Source organism: Triticum aestivum, chromosome 4B, assembly GCF_018294505.1.
Source record: "Triticum aestivum cultivar Chinese Spring chromosome 4B, IWGSC CS RefSeq v2.1, whole genome shotgun sequence".
NCBI lineage: Eukaryota > Viridiplantae > Streptophyta > Magnoliopsida > Poales > Poaceae > Triticum > Triticum aestivum.
The window spans coordinates 511,442,322-511,455,205 of NC_057804.1; the positions used below are offsets into that span (position 1 = coordinate 511,442,322).

Genomic DNA, 12,884 nt, shown 5'->3' on the forward strand with positions numbered 1-12,884 from the left:
GAGCAATTGCCTTGGCGAAGGAATCCAGATTTCATAAAAAGACCAAACACATCAAGAGACGCTTCAACTCCATCCAAGATTTGGTCAAGGAGGGAGACATAGAGATTTGCAAAATACATACGGATCTGAATGTTGCAGACCTGTTGACTAAGCCTCTTCCACGAGCAAAACATGATCAGCACCAGGACTCCATGGGTGTTAGATTCATTACAATGTAATCTAGATTATTGACTCTAGTGCAAGTGGGAGACTGAAGGAAATATGCACTAGAGGCAATAACAAAGTTGTTATTTTATATTTCCTTATTCATGATAAATGTTTATTATTCATGCTAGAATTTTATTAACCGGAAACTTGATACATGTGTGAATACATAGACAAAACATTGTGTCCCTAGTATGCCTCTACTAGACTAGCTCGTTGATCAAAGATGGTTAAGTTTCCTAGCCATAGACATGAGTTGTCATTTGATAAACGAGGTCACATTGTTAGTGGAATGATGTGATGGACAAGACCCGTCCGTTAGCTTAGCATAATGATCGTTTAGTTTTTTGCTACAGCTTTCTTCGTGTCAAATATATATTCCTCCAACTATGAGATTATGCAACTCCCGGACACCAGAGGAATGCCTTGTGTGCTATCAAACGTCACAACATAATTGGGTGATTATAAAGATGCTCTACAGGTATCTCCGAAGGTGTTTGTTGGGTTGGCATCGATCGAGATTAGGATTTGTCACTCCGAGTATCGAAGAGGTATCTCTGGGCCCTCTCAGTAATGCACATCATATGAAGCCTTGCAAGCAATGTGACTAATGAGTTAGTTACGGGATGATGCACTACGGAACGAGTAAAGAGACTTGCCGGTAACGAGATTGAACTAGGTATGAGGATACCGACGATCGAATCTCGGGCAAGTAACATACCGATGACAAAGGGAATAACGTATGTTGACATTACCGTCCGACCGATATAGATCTTCGTAGAATATGTGCTAACCAATATGAGCATCCAGGTTCCGCTATTGGTTATTGACTGGAGAGGTGTCTCGGTCATGTCTACATAGTTCTCGAACCCGTAGGGTCCGCACGCTTAACGTTCGATGACGATATGTATTATATGAGTTATGTGTTTTGGTGACCGAAGGTTAATCGGAGTCCCAAATGAGATCACGGACATGAAGAGGAGTATCGAAATGGTCTAGAGGTAAAGATTGATATGGAAGGTTATATTCAGACACTAGAATGGTTCCGGAGAGGTCCGGATATTTTTCGTAGTACCAAGGGGTTACCGGAACCCCCCGGGGAAGTATTGGGCCTTATTGGTCCATAGTGGAGAGGAGGAGGCACGGGCCCCTTGTCCTTCTCCCTCTCCCTCTCTTTCCCTCTTTCCCCTCCATTGGAAAGGAAGGGGCGACTAGGATTGGGAATCCTAGTTGGACTCCCCCCACTTGGCGCGCCCCCTAGGGCCGGCGGCCTCCCCCTCCTCCTTTATATACGGGGGCAGGGGGGCACCCCAAATCACAACAGTTGTCTCTTAGCCGTGTGCGGTGCCCCCCTCCACCGTTTACTCCTCCAGTCATATTTTCGTAGTGCTTAGGCGAAGCCCTGCGCGGATCACTTCAGCAACACCGTCACCGCGCCGCCGTGATGACGGAACTCATCGACTCCTTCGTGCCTCTACTGGATCAAGAATTCGAGGGAAGTCATCAAGCTGAAAGTGTGCAGAACTCGAAGGTGTCGTAGGTTTGGTACTTGACCGGTTGATTGGAGAAGACGTTCGACTACATCAACTGCGTTAAGTTAACGCTTCCGCTTTTGGTCTACGAGGGTACGTGGACACACTCTCCCCCTCTAATTGCTATGCATCTCCTAGATAGATCTTGCATGCGCGTAGGGAATTTTTTGAAATTCCATGCTACGTTTCCGAACATCGTGTCGCTCATAAACAATATAGTCTTCTTTTATGACTGGATAAACAGAAGACATGTGTCATCTAGGGAGAAAAAACATTGCAACGGGAAAAGAAAAATCCAAAGCTACAATGTATGGGGGTGTTTCTCATACCTAAACAAACTCTGCTTAGGGTCAATCTTCATGACTATGCAGTCAAGCAGCTCATGGTACAGAGAAGAGGGGATATTCATTAAAGATTCAAAATTGTAATCATCTAAGATTCCCCTCTTGTCGTTGTTCAGATGTTTCTCAGCAACCTGGCACGAATGAGTGGTTGAAAAGCAGGATCATGTTGTGAAGGACCCGCCAGCAGGATCTTCATCGTCCACTCTTGAGGCTCTGCAAAAAAAGAACAAAAAACCACAACAAAATGTACAAATGTTATACTGCCTCGTCAAAACTATGCAACAGCAGTAAAACTTTTGGATAAACACAAACAATCTCTCTGCATTGGTCACTACTAGATGAAACACAACTTGAGAACATAAAAAAACTTATCTAAGCACTGACACACCACTGATAAAACAAATAACACACAACACCCACACCGAGACAACACCCACAACCCCTGATGCTGCAAGCAAATAATCCATTAGACACTGATGAAAAGCCTTTTCTGAATTTGGTCACTCCAAAAAACAAAACCACTAAAAAAAGGTATGAGTTGCGATGAAGCACCACTTCCCGATTGCAAAGAACCAAACTCCATCACATCTAAACAATGGAAGCCCAATGAGTATAGATCCCAGTATGTGCATCACCGAAACACTGCTCTAGCCAAAAAAATTGAAGCCCATCACTATGGATGTGAGATTGTTGCGCTCAGCGGATTAGTTACTCTGAAACTCTTCCTGAAACTAAGCAAATCAACCCGCATGTGCGACTTTCTACTGTGCAACGAGCCCTACACTCGAGTCGAGCTCCCCCGCCCCAACGTGGCAGCTCCGACGAGCCCCTCCGCTCCCAAGAGCACCACTCGTCAAGCCCCTTTGCACGCGTCCCCCGCCCGATTTGCACATCCCATTCTCGTGTCGGCTTCTCCGTTCCGGAAGATCGACGTCCCGAGGATCGTCGCATCAAGTGGTTCAGTTAGATTTGGGTGCTGCTCAATTTTGGTCAGGGAATAAATGTTGCAACCTCTTTCCCTCTACAGGTCATGGAATAGGTGTGCGAGACGCGGGTGACCTGGGCCTAGTTGCGGTGCACTGGTTGATTGGGTACACGCGAGAGACGAGAGTCGCACGATCTCGAACAATCGGACGTCTCGCAAAGAGGTTTGCGCCAGTCAGAAAATCAGTTGGTCGAAATAAAGGGTTTTTCTTTTGTATTACTCAGTGTACAAATGAGGTTGTCCTCGACGATCTTGGACATGTGTATAAATGACCGTCAAATAAAATAAATTGTACGGCATCAACGTTTTTAGATATACTATAAACATCCTAATTACTTTTTCTTTTTGTTTGCGGGCAATCCTAATTATTTTTTCATTTGTTCAAAACTCCCGGTTCTTGTTTATCTATCCAGAAAAATTGAATGGCAATATTTTTCCGCATGACATAGTGTGTTCGCACTGTAGAGCCTTTTATTCGCACCATAATACTACAATTAATAAGCACCAATGACTGCTGCAGTTGTAGTAAAATAAGGACCATCGAGATCTCGTCTAAAAAACATGAAGCCTCTCTTTATGGCTACTTACATACAGTACAAAATAATGGTTGAGAGAGGTATAGTCATATAGATTGGATCGTTGCAGTTGGCTCCACACTGTGGCTAGTGAGTAAAATGACGTGTTGTGAACGAACCACGGAAATATGTTTGTACAAGAACCTATCGACCCAGCATCTACATAATCACTTTTTTCCTGGACCATGCACGATTTCAATGACATCATTTCTTCTCTTCACTAAGTACTGGTTGGTGATAAGCACTGGTTCAGAAAAGGGAGGTTGATTCCTTTCGAAACAGGGTGGGGAGGGGGATGTATATTTTTAGACAAGGGGAGGGGGGATGTGAATCCTCCTATTTCCCGACCCCCGCACCAGAAAGTGAGGCAACACGCACCCCCAGCTGCCCCATGCGCCAATTTGGGCCGGCCCATGTGCGGGTTGGGCGCTCCTTTTTTTCATTTTTCTTTATTTCGAGAATTCTCCACGGATCTCAACTATTTTTTTAATGTTTGGATTTAAAAAATCTTAATTTAAAAACATAGCTTTTTAAAATATCCAAATTTCCATGAATTTGAATATGTTCTAGATTTCATAAAATGTACGCAATTATTTTAAATGTTTGTAAATTTTAAAAGAATTTCCCAAAAATTTAATATTGTTCATCAATTGTCATGAATACGAAAAGTGTTCAGGATTACATAAAATTTTCATGAATTCAGAAAATGTTCACAATTTTTATAAAAATATTTTCAATTCAAAATGTTTATGAGTTTAGAAAAATACAAAATTTAAATAGTGCAAGTAGATTGTTCATAAATTCATAAAATGATTAGGATTACATAAAATTTTCATGTATTCCAAAACTGTTCGTGAATTTTTTTTAAAATTATTTTGAATTCAAAATGTTTGTGAATTTTAAATTTTGTTACCAAAATCTGAATGATGTTCTTCGGTTGTTCATGATTCAATAAATGTTGAACAAAAACTTAAAAATATTTTGAATTCAAAGTTTTTGTGAATTTTATTTTTTTATCAAAATTTAAATAATTTCCATCTATTGTTCATGAATTAAAAAATCAATTCAAAAAATTGTTCGTGAATTTCAAAAAAAAAAACCAAATTATAAAATGTAAGCCGATTCAAAAAATGTTCCTTAATTCAAAAGTTGTTCATCAATTAAAAATATGGTCGCAAATTTAAAATTTGCTCATCCATTCAAAAAAATCATGAATTTGAAAAAATGTTGGTCGATTCAAAAAATGTTCATGACTTTCAAAAATTGTTCCTGAATTAAAAAATGTTCTATCACTGATCTCTGAGAAACATGTGATAGGGTAGATGTTGTTTACTTCTCAAGAATGTGACGATTGGGTGGTCAGTCATGACGTCGTGACAGTGGTTTGTAATCCTGAACGGTGTTGTTTACTTCTCAAGAATGTGCCGAAATATGTCATTCCATACGAGCAAGCCTCTCATTACAAATGAGCTGTTTCAGAATTGACTGTTAGCTGAAAAGGAACTACCAGATTGTCATTTTTACTTATTACAACTGAATCCGGGGCAAATAGAGTACTATACAGGATTACTAATTGCTCAAAAGAGACCATCAGATCTGCATTTTCACTTAACCTATATGTGCTCCCAGATCACAGCCTTAATTTCCAAGACAACATGAAACTGTAGCCCGCAGATGCACTACCAGATCGCAGCAATCAAAATCCAATAGCAAAAAAAAATGTAGAACGGCGAGACAGAATTTGAATAAAAGAAGCGATGCGTGATTCCATTTATCAAACCAGAGATTTGAACATTCGATGGCATCCACAGGACATACAAGGAGGGCAAACAACTACAGAGTCATAAAACAGCTAGCAACCAAGCGCGGCGGACGGGGCGCGTGCAGAGCCTAGGCGCGCTCTCCGCGGATGCGGCGCGCGAGCTGGATGTCCTTGGGCATGATGGTGACGCGCTTGGCGTGGATGGCGCAGAGGTTGGTGTCCTCGAAGAGCCCGACGAGGTACGCCTCGGCGGCCTCCTGCAGGGCGGAGACGGCGGAGGACTGGAAGCGGAGGTCGGTCTTGAAGTCCTGAGCGACCTCCCGGACGAGGCGCTGGAAGGGGAGCTTGCGGATGAGCAGCTCCGTGCTCTTCTGGTACTTGCGGATCTCACGGAGGGCGACGGTGCCCGGGCGGAAGCGGTGGGGCTTCTTCACGCCGCCGGTGGCCGGGGCGGACTTGCGCGCCGCCTTGGTCGCCAGCTGCTTCCTCGGTGCCTTGCCGCCGGTGGACTTGCGCGCCGTCTGCTTCGTGCGGGCCATCGGGGCTGGGGGGTCGTCGGCAAGGAGGGGTGCTGCTGCTGCTACGGTTTGGAGATGGAGATTGAGATTTCTCGCGGTGGTGGATTCGTGGAGGGATGGAGGGGGGTATAAATAGGATCTGGGATGGGTTTTGGTGCTTTGCGCGCGATGATTTTGCGGTTTGGATTTCGCCGGGCGGGCGGCGGAGGGTGGCACGGGCGCCGTTGGATCGCTTCCGGATGGAGGGTGGGGATTCGAGTTTGCGGCCGTCACGCGGATCGCCATCCGTGTGCCTCACGAGCGGTGCTGCTGTGGTCTGTGGACAACATGAGCGGTACTGGAGTCTGGAGGAATTTCAGCCTTGTACTGAAATTTCTGCAGAATTGTTTTTTTGTGTGGGAAATTTCTGAAGAATTGATCGTCATTTGAAATCAAAAAATAATAATACAACCTAATTCCGGAGTAATTTGTTACAAGGATGGTAACAATATTAAATGGACCGTTGTATGATCGATAATTTTTACCACGGTCTAATTCACATCTTCGGCATCATCTTGCTTACCTTGTTATGCGGATATGCGTTTGAGCCTTTTTTGAATTTCTCCTGATTTTTTGTTCAAAATTGCATCATGAAGCTGATAAAAAAAACAAGCTCCGGCCCTGGTCAGAGCGGGCGTCGGCGTCGTTCTGGTCACTTCCTCCTTGCGGGAGTCGCCTTGGAGGTATCATCTTCTATCGGATAACACTAACACATGAGGTCCTTCTGCATCGTTGTCGGCTAGGCAGGTGCATGACTTGGGGTCGGTATGGAAGACGGAGCGGCGGCTCCGAAGTTCACCCTATATGGTTTCATCTTGGGTTACTTGGGGGAAGAGCCTAGGGGCCGTGTTCGTGCGTTTGTGTGGTTTCTAAGGCAGAGCGGCGGCTCCAGGTCGTGTGGTATGGTGTTATCTCACGTTTTTTGGGCTATGAAGTCGTTGGCTCATTTGTGTCGTAGAACCGATGTTGGTGTGTGTGGAAATGTACCGGTTTTCATCCAGTTTTCTTTATGAATTGGTCAATTTTAGGGCTTGTTGAGCTGTGCCCTCAGCTGAACCCTGTCATGCTATCGTATGTGCTATTTTGTGTGCGTTTGCGGTGTGAACATTTGTAGTACCATGTGGCTCCAGTGATTTGCTTTATATATAAAGCGTGGCGAAAACTTTTTTCGGTAAATTGGTCGATTTCTCTTCTTCTGAAAAGTCGGAGCTCATGCTGGTTGCTTGACAAGAAAAACTTATACATAATTTAACAATTGTATTTTAAAACAAATTCAATCCTTTTTTCAACAAATTAATTATAAATACTACTCCCTCCAATCCTAATTAATTAACGCTTGTCAACTTTGCACTGAACAAACGTCAACTAATTTGGATCGGGGTATTGTTTTCTTAGAGCATCTACAGCCCGGCGTCTCAAACCGGTCTCAAACGCTCAGACAGCCCGCACGGTTATTGACCAGTCACGTTTTTCTAACCCAACCGGGCGCCTCAAACGGCTCTCAAACGCCCGGGTTGTCCAGAGCCCCTCATACCCAGCCCAAATATGGGGCGGATATGGGCACGTCTGCCGCATCCCCGCAAATATCCCCAATCCGGAAACCCTAACTCACTCTCACTCTCGATCCATCTCTTCTTCTTCTCCGATTTCTCCAATTCGATCCACTCTAACAACTTCGGTGATTGTGGCGAGCATGTCGAGCGCCAACAGCCACACCTCCTCCGACTTCGATGATGACCTAGCCCTCTGCATTGCCCTCGAGAGGTCCAATGTGGACACGGGTGGCAGTTCCGGATCGGCCTCGCCTCTCCCCCGCTGGTGCAGTGAGGATGCCGGCGATGGCTCCTCCCGGCCCGTGCTTGCCTCCACACGGTTTGCGCAGTTCGTGCTTCCCCCATGCTGTCCTCTGGCCCCGCCACCTGCTGCTCCCCCCCACGCGAGGCAGCGGTTGGTGCTTGTGCCCTCTCCGCCGACCCGGACACGCATGCCGGAGTCAGGGGCACGCGCCGCCCTGTGACACCCCTGTAATTAAGCTACAGTGACAAACAACTAGGTGATAGCAAGATATATGACATGAAACAGTAAGGCTATCACAAAGTAAAGTTCATAAGTAAAGGGCTCGGATAAGAGATAACCGAGGCACGCAGAGACAGTGATGTATCCCGAAGTTCACACCCTTGTGGATGCTAATATCCGTTTGGAGTGGTGTTGTCGGGTGGTAGGTGCGACATATGCTAACGGATGGCTTATCATTGTGGGAGCCAGTAAGACATCACCGGTGCCTGGAAACGGGATGAGGCGAAGACATGCACGTCGGCGGATCTTACCCAGGTTGGGGGCTCTCCGTGGAGATAATACCCCTACTCCTGCTCTGCGGTGTCTCCGCATGATCACTAGATCGATAGTAAGCTACAAGAGGCTCCTTGAGCTGTTCGGTGTGAGGAGGAAGGAGGGCAAGGCTCGCTATCTTCTCTCCCTATGGTAGTATCTAAAACTATGTGAGATCAACCCTTTGCATGGGTGCCCCGGGGGGTTTATATAGGCCTACCCCTAGGGGTAAAATTGTAATCCGGCTGGGCACGGGCCCTAGCCGTCAGTGTCTATGGTCGTCGGCTTCTCCGCCGGCCGCTCGGGCCCACCGACTGGTGGGTCCCGCCGGCTGCCGGCTCATTGGACGACAGGCCGGCCCCACCGCTTGGGGATCTTGTCGGGGGCTAGTTACTGTTGCCTCGCCTCTGATGACGAGGGCTTTGTCGAGGTAAGCATGGCTACAGTGCCGCCGCCTTGCGGACTCTCACTGTAGCCTTACCTCATCTTGTCTATATAATGGTGCATGCGCCCCGAGGAGGGAGGCAAGCCGGCCATAGGAAGCCGGCCGTGCCCCAGGTCGGCTGGGGGAGGTCGGGCCGCCTTCGGGCGTCTCTCTGACCGAAGGGGCCCGCCGCCTGCGGGCCGTACTGGCAGCCCGTCGTGGAGGGCGTCATGATTAGCATGGCAACAGTGCCACGCCGGATGGGTGATGGCTGCCCCGTACGGCGTACTGTAGCCATGCGTGCTCCGGGATTCGGGGGTGGCAGGCTTTACTGTTGCCACGCCTTGTCCCATCATCGTTATGGGGGTGCAGACTTTGAGGGCTCGGCCCTGGCCGCTCGCCAGGGGCCGGTCTCTTGGAATCGGCCTTCTTGGGCCGGCTTCTTGGAGTCGGTCCCTTCGTGGCTGGCTTCTTGGAGTTGGCCCTATCATGGTGTCCTCCAAGAGAGTTTAGGGTCGGGCCGCCTTCCGGTAGTCGGCTTGTGAGGTAGCCGGCCGGAGGAAGGCGGCCCCGCGTCTTGGGTGCTCCAAGGCTCGATCGGCCTGTTGTTTTTTCAAAGGGCCAAAGGGAGCCGGCTAGGCTACCCGTGGTCGTTTACTCCGACAATAGTCCCCGAAGCTGGTTGGTCTTCGTGGCTGAAAGGGGAACGAGAAGCTCATCCAGCTTCCTATCCCGAAGAGCCGGCAGTTAGGAGCTGGCTTCACTTTAGGCATGCCTTCTCGGTGAAGTTTCTTCAAAATATGAAGGCAGGAACCAGCTGGCGCGCTAGCCAGGCTGCGGGCTGGCCGCCCGCCGCCTGCGCGCCACGTGGCTCCCTTCGGCTGGAAGGGCCTGCCAGCCCACACGCGTGACGGGACACTGCTGCAGACCGGGGCCCGCCACTTCCACGCCTCGGCCCAGGCGCGGATCTTTTGCGGCCCGAATCGACCGCATGTCTTCCGATGGCGGTTTCCACTCGCCATAAAGACGCAATGATCGCGGGACGTGCGGGAGCGGGCGCAGTTAATCCCACGCCCCCCCACGCCTCGCTTCCTCGGCTTCGCCGCACGAGGCTATAAGTAGGGGCGGGGAGGGGGAGCGGCAGTTGCTCGCACGCTCGCCCTCGCTCCGCCATTCCCTTCTTCTTCCTCCTCTCCGTCGCTGCAGCAGCTCTCCACGATGCCACCGCTCCGCCATTCTTCTTGGCGTGCCGCAGTCTTGCTGCCACCGAATCACGCGCGCTCTGTCGCCGCGCTTTCCGTCCTCATGGCTCCGACGTCGAGCTCCTGGGATGGCTCCAACGTCCGTGAATACCACATCGACTTCCTCCGCAAGATGTGGCGGTTGCCGGGCGAGGATCTCGTGCGGGTCCGTCTCGCGCCGGAGAGGGAGATTTCACCGGCGCCGGAGGAGGGCGAGCGAGTAATCTTCTACTCGCACTGCCTGCGCGGCGTCGGCCTTCCCACGAGCGGCTTCTTCCGCTCGTTTCTCGAGTTTTATCACCTCCATCCGCACCACCTCACTCCAAACACGGTGGTGCTGCTGTCGGCCTTCGTCACTCTGTGCGAAGGCTTCCTCGGCGTCCTCCCCACCATCAAACTTTGGGGGAAGTTCTTCCAGTCCAAGCTCGCTACGGTCGTCGCGGGTGTGCCGGCTCCATGTGGCGCCTTCATCGCCATACAGAGATCGACAGCCAACAACCCGTTTCCGCCCATCGCGCTGATCCAGTCGGTGAAGCTTTGGCAGAAATCCTACTTTTATGTGAAGAACGTCGCGTTGCAAGGCGACTACGTCAATCTGCCGGCTTAAGTAGCCGGCCCGCCGGCTGGGAGACAGCCCTCGTGGTCCTACCCGGCCAGGTCGCTGATGTCGCCTGGGGCTGGCACCGTCGCCTGGCTTCGGGTGCTGATCCAGTCGGAGCGCCTGACTGGGTCCAACCTGATAGCCGCCTTCGTGGAGCGTCGGGTGCTCCCTCTCCAAGGCCGCCCTCATCTGATCTGCCAGATGAGCGGCCACTTCGACCCAAGCCGGCTGAGCACCAAGGAGATGCAAGCTCACCGAGGAGTGGCGGTACGGCAAGGAGCCGTATTCTCGCGCCAACCCCCCACCTGTGGTAGGCTTTCCTTCTTTTCTTCCTCTTGTTGCCGAGTTCTCTCTGGCCGGCTTCTGACCAGTTGGCTTGTTTTTAATCAGAACCCCCTTCTTCATCCTTCAGCCGGGACCACGGGGGCGGAACGCGAGTTTGCTCCCGACCGCGTGGCGGACGACCTTGACGACCCCGACTTGGGAGCGGCCGCCTTAGACAACGACGCCGTAGGGGGAGGTGGCGACGCAGGCGGCTCCAGGTTCACCGCCGGTTTCGATGACTGGCCTGATGATGATGAGGCCGAACCTATTCCGCGCCGCCAGCCGGCATCCAACCATCAGGGCGCGGGCCCTTCTGGCGGGCCGGCTGCATGGGGCGGCGCGTAGAAACGTCGGGTGGCGCCGACTCTCTTCGGCGGGCGGCCGAAGAAGCCCAAGGGTTCTACGGCGGTGACCAAGCGGGACAAGGTGGCCGCGAAGGCGGCCCGCTTCCGCAAGGTGGTGAAGCAGCCGCAGGCAGTTTCGGCGTAAGTGTTAATTTTCGCACGCCTTTCTTTCTTCTCTTCAGTCGGCATTCTTCTAAGCCTTTTCTTGTCTTATCAACCAGGGCTTTGCTCTCTCTTGAGCGGACTACAGCCGCCTCCATAGTCGGAAGGGCGGGAGGATCTGCAAGTTCCCGCCGCGTAGACCCCCGTGTCGAGCTCCAAGCGGCGATGGAGCGGAACGCGCGGGAGGCGTGGGAGGAGTGGGAGCAGAGGGCAGCCGCCGCCAAGGCTGCTCAGGAGACGACGACGGAGTCGGCTGAGGCGCCGGCCGACGTGGCGGGCGAGGCTCGGGCGGAGACCGCGGCCGCAGAGAGGGCGGTGGAGGCCCTGCATAGCCAGCCTCCACAACTCGTCATCCCCCTCCGCACCGTGGCCCCTGAGATCCCGGTGCCCCCGCCAGAGGAAGCCAGCCGCGATCAGCCGACGATGGAGAGGGAGAGGGGCGATATAGTCGTCCCGGAGGGAGAGGCGGCACCGCCACCGACGGCCGGAACAGGCCAAGGCGGCCAGCCCGAGGCGCCGCCTGAGCAGCCTGCTGGAGGCGAGCCGACTGCGAGGGCGGACCTTGTGGTCCCGTCGCCGACTCGTCGGCGCACAGGGAGGGTGACTTTGGAGCCGGACCCGTAGAGGGCCGCGGGCTCCAGCTCGTTGTCCCATGACCTGGAGACGGCCAGCGTCAGCTTGCCAGGGTGGACGACGGGCGGTGGGACGGCCGTGCTGAATGTGGCAGCATAGGATGTCCGGAGCCGGCTTCAGTCTCAGGCCACCGTGCTGAAGCAGTACACCCAAGAGTTTCTTGCAACGCGGTCGGCCATTCGGGTGAGTCTTCACTCTTGATTTCTTCTGTGGGGGCGCGCCAGCGCACCCACTGGGTGTAGTCCCCGAGTTCTAAGTCGGCTGCTGAGCAGGCGGCTTGGATCTTCTCAGAAGACTTTGATTTAATGATTTGCTCTTGTTCGCATCTTCGTCCTACTCGCAGGATTATCACAACCTCCATGCTGCTACCTTCAACTCCTAGGCCTTGGAGATGAATCAGAAGACCGCCGATCTGACGGAGAGCCGGAGTGAGTGCTTTTGTTTTTTATCTCATGCGGGGGGCGCCAGCGCACCCAGTGGGTGTAGTCCCTGAGATTCGGGCCGACTGCTGAGCAGTCGGGTCGGATCTTTCCTGACGACTTCTTCCTTAATTTCTTCTTCTCCATATCGTCAGGAGCCAATGCCGACTTGAGGCAGCAGCTAGGTGTGGCCCAGACCGCCCTTCGCACCAGGGAGGGCGAGCTCAATGCCTTGGCTCAGGAACGTGATCGCCTGGCCAAGAAACTGGCCGACCAGGAGGAGAACCACAAGGCGGCCCTGAAGACGGCGCAGGACAGCGAGGCCGCCCTCAAAGCCGAGTATGAGACTGAGGCGGCGAGCTGGGCTGAGGCGAGGCAGGCACTGAGCGAGGGCTACGGCCGGATTGAAGATTTGATTGACGATAGGCCGCCTTCTTCTTCGTTCCTTT

General features: G+C 51.6%; 1 protein-coding gene across 1 annotated transcript; it reads right to left on the reverse strand.

The window, feature by feature from the left end:
* Positions 1–5,380: 5,380 nt before the first annotated feature.
* On the reverse strand, positions 5,381–6,036 carry LOC123092980 (histone H3.2-like). Its single transcript, XM_044514854.1, has one exon. It carries the CDS (start codon positions 5,939–5,941, stop codon positions 5,531–5,533), a length of 411 nt encoding a protein of 136 aa, XP_044370789.1. The 5' UTR covers positions 5,942–6,036; the 3' UTR covers positions 5,381–5,530.
* Positions 6,037–12,884: the final 6,848 nt, after the last annotated feature.

What these genes read in the sequence shown, in the direction of transcription:
- LOC123092980 (XM_044514854.1), bottom strand. Translation starts at nt 5,941, where the DNA reads ATGGCCCGCACGAAGCAGACGGCGCGCAAGTCCACCGGCGGCAAGGCA.